Source organism: Pempheris klunzingeri, chromosome 5, assembly GCF_042242105.1.
Source record: "Pempheris klunzingeri isolate RE-2024b chromosome 5, fPemKlu1.hap1, whole genome shotgun sequence".
Classification (NCBI taxonomy): domain Eukaryota; kingdom Metazoa; phylum Chordata; class Actinopteri; order Acropomatiformes; family Pempheridae; genus Pempheris; species Pempheris klunzingeri.
The window spans coordinates 7,049,230-7,058,816 of record NC_092016.1 but is presented as its reverse complement, the minus strand read 5'-3'; the positions used below and the strand labels follow the sequence as shown (position 1 = coordinate 7,058,816).

The 9,587-nt window shown below is 40.9% G+C and overlaps 1 protein-coding gene across 1 annotated transcript; it reads right to left on the bottom strand.

Annotated features, from left to right (window-relative positions):
- Positions 1-3,804: 3,804 nt before the first annotated feature.
- Positions 3,805-9,338, bottom strand: fezf1 (FEZ family zinc finger 1). The gene is made up of 4 exons (XM_070831407.1): positions 8,532-9,338; positions 7,021-7,155; positions 5,771-5,903; positions 3,805-4,040 (listed from the first exon to the last, which is right to left on the bottom strand). Exons 1-4 carry the CDS (start codon positions 9,336-9,338, stop codon positions 3,805-3,807), a joined length of 1,311 nt encoding a protein of 436 aa, XP_070687508.1.
- Positions 9,339-9,587: the final 249 nt, after the last annotated feature.

The following is a 9,587-nucleotide window of genomic DNA, read 5'->3' as shown; positions in this document are numbered from 1 at the left end:
TTTAAAAGTAAAAAATTTCATGTAGTATGTAATAATTTTGCAAAATCTTGGCAAATTGTGTCATAAATAGTGTGTTTACACATTTGCACAGTTCATATGTCTGACGTTGACAACATTATGACTTGTTGCTACAACGTTGAATTAAAAAGTCATAAATTCGACTTCATTTGGCATCATTTTCACATAAAAAATAAAAAAAGAGATGAGTCATGCCATAATCTGTATATTTACTTCACAATGTTTGACTTGATATTTTCTTGACTTTGACTTTGAATGTTAATGTCAGTATTTTTCTTTTTATCCAAAATTTCTTCTTTTTGCTTTTAAAGATCCCGACAGAAATGTGCTTCCACGCTGCAGCCTCCAATCTGACTCTATGTTCTCTGTGTAATCGGAAAATTTGCTGGTATTTTATGTTCTTCATAAATTGCTGTATGCTTTTGTAGATTTGCTCTGCATTCATAAATAAAGTTTGCTGACTCCAGACGTGTCAGTGCTTAAGTGAGCATTAAGTAAAAATAGTTATTATAGGCTTCATTGTCACCTACTCTTATGTTTTCTTATATTATGAAACTTTACAGTTGAAACTAAACTTCAAATGCAGCTCTCCAACATAGAAATCAAAAAAAAAATACTCATTCATAGTTTGACTTTCGGTTGGCTAATATGCAGGCAGCAAATCTTGTTTAATATTTATAGTGGAGTACTTAAAAAAAGACTTTTAAAGAAGTGATCCACACACAGTTGATTTTATTTATTATTTTTTCCTTGTTAAGCGTCTGCAGCAGGAGGCCTGAAAAAAACTAACCTTCACCGTGACAAGAAACCTTTTTATAACAGTGGTACAATTTAAAATAAATATCATAAAACACTTCTTTTTACAATACTCCTGAGATTTAAATCAAAAATAGCAACAGAGTGCGCAGGGTTGGGGGGGGGGGGGGGGGGGTGGGCTCTGTACTCTAGTAGATTGGATTTTATGTGAATTCAATTCATCCAAATCACATCAACAGTGTAGGAATTGTCTTCCTTTTCGTATAAAGCGCTAAAGGTCAAACGGTTGTTCTGGTTTATTACAGCTTGGGTCTTATTTTTGTCGCTTTGACGATCATTTCTATCTGTGATAATAACGTTGTACTCGCCAACACAGAGATGGTGCTAAAAAAAAAGAAGTGTGGTGGGGCTGAAACGTTGGTAATAATCCCTCAATGCACAGGAAAACTGAGTGGTATAACTACAATAGGTGGGTCTGTGAACTCTTACTGCCACTGACAGAAATGATGGACAGAACCACAAAAATAAAACCCAAGGTGTAATAAAATGTGTGAATCCTACACTGTTGCCTCAGTACAGATGTCAGCACATCCAAACACTCCAGAGTGACTACAGAGCCAACATGTATGGATATACATAAGTCCCATGTTTGGGTCACGACTGAGCAAAGTCCATTTGTTGATGAAAACTTTGAGATACAGTTGAAAACTCCAGGAAAAACGCTGGTAAATGGACCTAGAATTAAGATTGTTTTGTTAAACAACTGTTCCCAAGGTCAAGAATTAACTTGTGAACACGTCCCAGAGAAGAATTCAACAAGTTCTGCTATCGCGAATGCTGTGAAATTATGTGATAAACATGTTAAAGTTTAAGTCTGTATTTTTCTTTTTGTCAACAAATCCCACAAAAGGACCAAAACCAAAGCGGCACTCTCTGACTTATCCGGCCTGTCTGTGGCTCTCTGGTCCGAGCCCAGGCTGTAGTTTCATTTTTAGAAAAGCATCAGTAATTTTCCGCTGCAGCAGCTGCACACTGGAGTTTTTTTTTAACATGACACACACAGGAGGAGATGCTGCATGTGTTGGGGACTATTTTCAGTGGCGGATTAATGCACATTTGGTGCTCCAGTGAGTATTGGAGTGGAGTGGAAAATGAATAAATAAACTACAGAATGTGTGTGTATGGTAATAATGGAACATGGCATCCAGTGCAACAGTGTGGCTTATTGATGTGCTTTTAATATATCAGGCTTTGATACACAGACAATATATAAAAGAGTAAACTGATTGTCTTTTCATGGGATTTGTTGAAAAATCTCAGCAGACTTGTGCTTTAAAGCACTGATATAAATCCTGTTTCTGACTCAAGCATGAGTCGATGTGTGTTGTTTCACCTCTGCTACATCTCTGGTGTCAGAGTTCATCAATCTCACATCCTGAGATGCAACTGAGAAATAATGAAAACTAGTAACCACTGATGACTAATGATTGAATACTTAGCCACCACCGTAATATAATCAGCTAGAAATCCAGGACTGGAAAGTTAAAGTTCAGTTTGTCCTCTGTGAAAACATCCTCAGTCCAACATGAGCTGAGAGAGAGAGAGAGAGAGGCATCGCGGCCAGCCTGGAGGTTTTCTCTGGCTTGGTTTCCAGGCCGGCATCACCGCCAGAGGGGTCAGGGGTCAGGGATCAGGGTCGTATCAGGTCTGAGGGGGGCCACTGTGTGGCCTGGAGGGGTGAGGAAGTGTCCTGATGGCTTTGGCAGGGTCAAGTTCAAGAGGAGGGGTCAAGTTTGGGGTCAGTAGGCCTGAGAGGCGCCTGGAGGAGTCGAGGACGGGCTTCCTTGTGTGTATTTTCTGGGTCACATTAAGAACGGTGCATCTGGGAAATGTGTACAAATGAAATGTCTGTTCTTCAAAGGAATTCGTGTTTCAAATATGACTCGTGGACTCAATCGATCAGGCAGGCTGCTCACATTTAAGAAATATTGATTAAAACATAAAGTAGCTTCATCAAAACTATTAGACTTGAGCTTGAGTGAGCCCAAACTTTAGCAAATAGGGATCAAAATTCATAATAATGTGACAAAATACTGACGTATTTCATAGATTCAATGTTCAAAACTGCATCCTTTGAAGCAGGGCCGCGGTCTAGATTTTAGAAATACTGAATTTAACCTCATTTCTTCAATCACAATATAAGCTTTTGTTTGATATTGGCCAAAGTTGCACACTGTAGAGGAGTCATTTCAGAAAGGACAGCCCCTAAACAACACGACTGGCTATCGTCTGTGCTCGTCAAAGAAGCCCTGCTGGTCAAAATTTAAAGGGCCACTTCACCAATTTTACATATAAAAATCAATTTACTAGTCGTGGTTGGTCCTCCCCAGTCCGTGGAAACACTTGTATAACGTTTTCAGTGACTCTCTGTCCTCTGTATTATGTCTGAGAAAATAACCCCGATGATGTCATAGTGATGTCATCAGGGTTATCTCAGCCTGGGCTTGGAGACAACAAATTTATAACAGAAAACCTGTGTTAAAAACTGGACACGTGGAGTTTGAAAGATTTGGGTGTTTGCAAGGAAGGGAGGTTCTAATCAAAAGACACAATCTAGTTGCATCATGGGAAATATAGGATCCAGTGTTTTTGGAGCTTAAATCAGACTAAGAGTTAAAATTCAGGATATCTTGGCTTGGTTTGGAGAAGTTCATGGCTGCTTGAGAAAACAAAGCAATCGGCCAAAAAGTGTCATCTAAGAGCAGAATCTAGTGATGTTTGGCCATCAGTTATTGATTATATTAAACTATTAGAGGTACAAAGTTAACATTTTGGGGAGAGAAAACACTCAAATTTGTAATTTAGGGCCACAAGCTCTTAATTTCTGAAAAAATCTTCTCCCTCACACCCACAGGGCTCCGTAAATCTGGCATTACTGGATTGAAGTTTAGTTTCAGGCCTGATGCAGGAGGTCTCAGGGACCTGATGTATGTTTTTGGCGTGTTGGGATGAAGGGCACTCAGTCATTGTTCAGGCCTGCGGGGGCGACTGCGGGCCGGCCGGGTCGTGCAGCTTCCTGATGTGTTTCTTCAGGTCAAAGTTCCTGCAGAAGCCCTTGCCGCAGGTGGGGCAGGTGAAGGGCTTCTTATCGTTGTGCGTGTGCATGTGGAAGGTGAGGTTGTACACCTGGTGGAACGCCTTGCTGCAGATCGAACACTTGAACTGCTTCTCCCCGCTGTGTGTCAGCTTGTGGTTCTTGTAGTTTCCTGCACAAACAAGAAATCCCAACACACAAATATGTTTCTATTAATATAATCTCAGATTTATTTTCTAAATGAGAGCCCACAGAGATACCACAGGATATTTAACTAAAAATTACAGACCCTGCAGTGCAAATACTCATGAATCAGCCTTGCTGGAGCTACTTTCAAATATGATGGTGATAAATAAGTTATCGTTCTAAGGTTGGTAAATGTGCCCACTGGTGTGGCACTAACAATGCCCTCTGATTGTTTATGGCAATCCAGGAGAGAGAGCTCAAAAATGTTGATAAGCTTGGTAAAGTCCATATTCTTTGTGGACTTTCTTTTGCCCCGATGTCACCTCTTAGTTTACATCAGGCTGCCCTCTGAAGAGCTTATTCAGTGTCCTCTGACTGCAAAGTTTGTTGGGAGTCACATGCAACCTGACAGGAATACCTGCCTCTGCATGTTATTTAGATAAAAATACCAAGCTATAATCTAAATTATATTTAGCGTAACAATAATCAGGTTTGACAATTAAAGTAAAAAGCTCAAGTATTTCACCTTCTGCAGTCAGTTCAGTAGTTTAACAAACTGACTAATTTGACAGAAGAAAAACATTATAATGATTTTTTATTGATTAATTTGAGGACACTTCACCTGAGAGTCAAGCTTAAAGATATTAAGTCTGATGAAAATATCACCATCATCCACCAAACTCCACCAAATCAGTCACTGAATTATGATTCATGATTTATGAGTGGTGTCTTAGGAAAGTGGTGGTGAAAGTGGTGTCCTTGGAAATGGGATCAGAGATGGAAAGAAACTAAATACATTTACTCAAGTACTGTAATCCATTACATATGAAAGGCAAATAAAGCAAATTTAGCTTGTCAGCATTAAGTGCATAGTAACTAAGATCCACATTAAAAATCATGATGCATTACCACAGATCAAGCCACCCAGCTGTATACTGTAATTTAAATTAGCTCCACCATTACCAGCTACAGCATTTAAATAATTCACAATACACACAAATGCATCAATAATCATAATGCAATCATAGAATAAAATATATATTACTCTGAAATGAGCTGTTCTGCATGACGAGCACTTTTACTTTTGATACTTAAAGAGCGTTTTGTTGCTAATACTTATATTTCTTAATTTAGGACTTTGCTTGTAACAGAGCATTTCTACATGATGTTGTCGTGAGTTAAGGTTGAGTAAACCAATAGCAAATTAAACTATTTTATACATGTAATTTGTATTTATTGTAACCAATGCACACAGAAAGGTTTCCACCCCCACAGGCACATTAAAACATATTCAGCATCAAACCTGCTGTTTATTGTCTGTCATGTTCCTGTTAGTCATTTCATCACATCAGCACCACTTATTTTTTATGCTTCCTAAATGTGTTTATGTTCATGATCTGACAGCTTCTGATGATTTGGCCTTTTTGGATCTGTGACTCATGTTGCTTTGAAGACAAAGTGCTGACTGACGGCACATATTGTGCACACAGATCATATTAGTGAGAAAAGCTGTTTGACAATCTGCATCATTCAGAAGTGTTTGAGTCAGTGTACTGAATATCCATCATGTAAATGAGTAACTATACAAATGTTACAGAGAGGGTGTCTTCACATTCAAAACTCTGTTCATTTGTTCCAGCTCGGTTTTAATAAGAAAAGATTTTTTTTTTTTTTTTTTTAAAAACACTTTTGACCAGTTTTCCTTATTTCCCTCACCTTTCTGATGAAACCCTTTCCCGCAAAACTCGCACACGAACGGTTTGTATCCCGCGTGGATGCGCGTGTGCGTGTTGAGGGTGGAGCTGCGGTTGAAGGCTTTCCCGCACTGGTTACACTTGTGCGGTTTTTCCTGGAAAAGAAAAAGAGGAACAAAAGTATGGTCATGGTGGAAAATTGCACATCTGACGGAATTATTAAAGAACAAGGATATTTTATTATAGGGATAGTTTGGGAATCTTCCCCGTGATGCACCATGAGGTGAAGAACAGTGAGGTTTATCTTTCACGCATCAGTGACTTCACTTTGATAGACTGTGATCACATACAGATAATAATGTATTTTAATAATCAATAACAATTAATAATTCATATTTATTACAACTGTTTTGTGGCAGTGGAGAGGTGAGCCTGGGATTACTGGAGGGGTTGTTTCAGTATGAATGTCTCAGTGACACCACAGGAGGAGCTCAAACACAACAAACCGAGAGGCTCACACACTGCTCCCTCCTCTCTGCACTAAAAGGCCTAACAGCTGTCAAAATAATTCCATTTATTAACACAAAAAGTGAGAAGAGTTCAAATTTCCGTTTGACTTTAACGCGTCCATAAAACCACCATTCTTGACCTTTAGAATAATACGATTTTTTTTTTTTTTTTACATAAAAAAGGGGGTTTGTTTTCACTTTTACATGATTTGAAAGAGCGAGGACACACACGCAGAATTTACTTTCAAGCCTTAACTGAAGGAGAGCAGAAACACAAAACTGTACAAAAACTCGATTTAATTAAATGTCTCAAAAAGTCCCGCCCCTTGCAAATATAACAACGTATGATTGGAAATTTCTATCGCTTTCAAATTGATTGACAGGTCTTCTAACACAATGGGCTATAAAGGTGCGTGATTTGTTCTGCTGCTGTTTCACATCTGTTAACACTCGCAGAAAACAGGCCTCGTGACGATGTTCTCATGATGATGTTTGTCTTAAAATAAAAAATAACAAATAAAATAAATAAATAACAAAAACGAGAGCTAAATAATTAGCGTTGGCCTGACTCTCTTCTGAGTCTCTTAATTTGACACCAACATGTTCAACAGGAAGAAAATAAAACAATTAGGCCAAAATAAAACGTTTGGAAAATAACAACGTTACCTTGTTTGTCCATAAATGTATCTTGTCTTTGACTGAAGTCACTTTATTAGTTAGGAACTGAATTAGTACCGTGTGAAGCCTCTCCTCTCCGTCCTACCTGAGTGTGGATGATTTTGTGCCGGCACAGCGTGCTCGCCTGTCGGAATCCTTTTCCGCAAACTTTGCACACGAACGGCCGCGCACCGGTGTGCACGGGCATGTGGCGGGTCAGGTTGTAGTGCGCGTTGAACACCTTAAAGAGACAATTAAAAAAATAAATAAAACAATAATGAGAATGATAATAATAATAGTAAGAAGAAGAAGAATATATATTAAAAGCATCAAATACAAAAATGAAAGGGTAAAATATTCTAAATAAATAAATAATGTAAAAATCACATAAATGCTCCTCTATATACACTAACTCCAGTTTACTTAAAATTACATCACACTCCCACTAGTTATCCATGAATGGGGAGTGTAGCTGAGGGAGTTTTTAGTTGAAGGCAACATTAACTTCATATTATTTATCTTAAAAAAACCAAAATGACTACTTTCAGGCACCAACTTGATGATAATTCAGAAATTCGCCACTGAAGCTACTTCACTCTGTTCATTAAGTGGCTCGTGGTCTTTTCCATTACAGCCAAAAAGAAAGAAAGGGGGGAAAAAGAAATCGGGCGCCCTTTAATTGTCAGATGGAGTCTAATTAAGGGTAATCTGTGCGCGGCATTTAATGGACTCTGAATAAACTCAATGGGTCGTTTAAAACAGTAATAACCATGTAAAGCTGCACGACACGCACCATAAATACAGCCTATTAAACAGCACGTCATCATAAACGACAAGTGGCCTGTTTTTAATGCGGAATTAATCTTGATCTCAAAGGACATGAACAATATTTAATATACTTTTGGTGTCAGCAGGCTCATTTCACGTTAAATGTCTTCGTTAAAGAGAATCGTTTTATTTACTGAGATCCAGCTGCACATCCAGCAAATACAGAACTCAGTGTCTCACAAAAAAAACACCGGATAAGATGTTTTGTGGACATCATCAAGCGCAACTAAGGGGAGAAAAAAAATAAACCCTACAATTTTAATCAAAAAACTTTTAAATTAAAAACTCCACATGCAGAGAAAGGCCAAAATAAAATCATAGAATATGAAATAATTGATTTTATTCTGAAAGAAATCTTAATCCGGGTTTGTTTCCAGTCAGACATAAATAAAAAGGTTAAATTATTCTTCAAAATGTGTCAAATCTGGTTTCTAATTATGTAGATTGTGCCTCGGCTATAAACTGAAGTTTCTTTATGGCACAAACATGATGTTACGTTTATTTGAAGCATTTATCATTTTCAGAACCATTTGCATCTAAAATAAAATGGGATTAAGATGGTTTTTAATTCGATGTTTCTTGAGTTTAATGATCCTACAACAACAAATAATCGATCAGCCTGATCACAGAACATGTCAGAAGTTCTGGAAAAAAAAGAGCAAATTAAAGCCTCCGGTTTGTTAACTTCACTTCATCACACTGCAGGTTTGGAGGAGTCGCTGTGATTTCTTTTGGTTCCTCCTGCGGTTACAGGTTAAATCAAGTAAATCATCCGTGCAGGACTCTCACCTTGCCGCAGACTTCGCAGGTGAAAACTTTGGGCTTGTTGCCGGGACAGGAGCCGCTCAGCCGGGCCGCCGCCGCCGCAGAGCCCTTAAAGATTTTGTCGCTGAGGATCTGGTCTCGTTCCTTCATGTAGTGCTGGATCTGGCTCTGAGACAGCTCCTTGAAGGCCTGCACGCCGGACACCGGGTACCGCTCCCCGGCCTGCTGCAGGCCCGGTTTGCCTTTCTCTGCCATGAAGGCTTTGTGCCGGGTGGTGAGCAGGTAAGACGCCATCGGGTGCAGGTTGACCAGGCCGGTCGGCGGGGGACACGCACCGGTGTCCCCGCTGCAGTTCAGGTAGCACACGGTGCCCATGGTGGGGAAGGAGGACTGGTTCACCACCCGGGGTCTGAAGAGTTTGTACTGGCCTGCGGTTTGGCTCGCAGAGGAGTCCTCCTGCTGGTTCTTATAGTTCAACCCAAAGCCTAAAAAGTCTGCAGGAGCGGCGAGAGAAGACGCGTCGAAGTGGCCCGGATCCAGTCCGGCGATGCTGAGCCGGTGACCAGCCTCGTACCCAAACGGCACCAGTGGGATCATACAATGCAGCGAGGACGGACAGACGTCGGGTTTCCCCACGGGTGCGGGCTGGAACCAGCTGGGGAGCTGTATCGACTTGGGTTCGGGCGTCCTGGCCATAATCCGGTCGATGGAGAAAGCGAGAGGCTTGCTGCTGGCGCCGCCGGAGGTGAGCATGTCGGAGCCCGCGGGCTGGCTCCCAGAAGCCGAGGGGGAGCCGAGGATCCCCGCTGGGCGGCGGAGAGGACCGTCCATCACCTCCGCATCAACAGCGCCGACAACAACAACAAGAAGCTGCTGGAGGGAAGCCGGGGGTCGGTGCTGCTCCTCACCGGCGCACAGGAAAGGGCATCATCTACCGGAGAACCCCCCTCCAAATCACCGGCCCAGTTCCTCTCGCTTATTGACGACGGTCAGGGCGGCCACGGCTCGTTCGATAACGGCGTGCGGAGAGCCGAGACCTCGCCGATCGTTACCGTCCAGGAAGGGGAGCGGAAAAGTAGC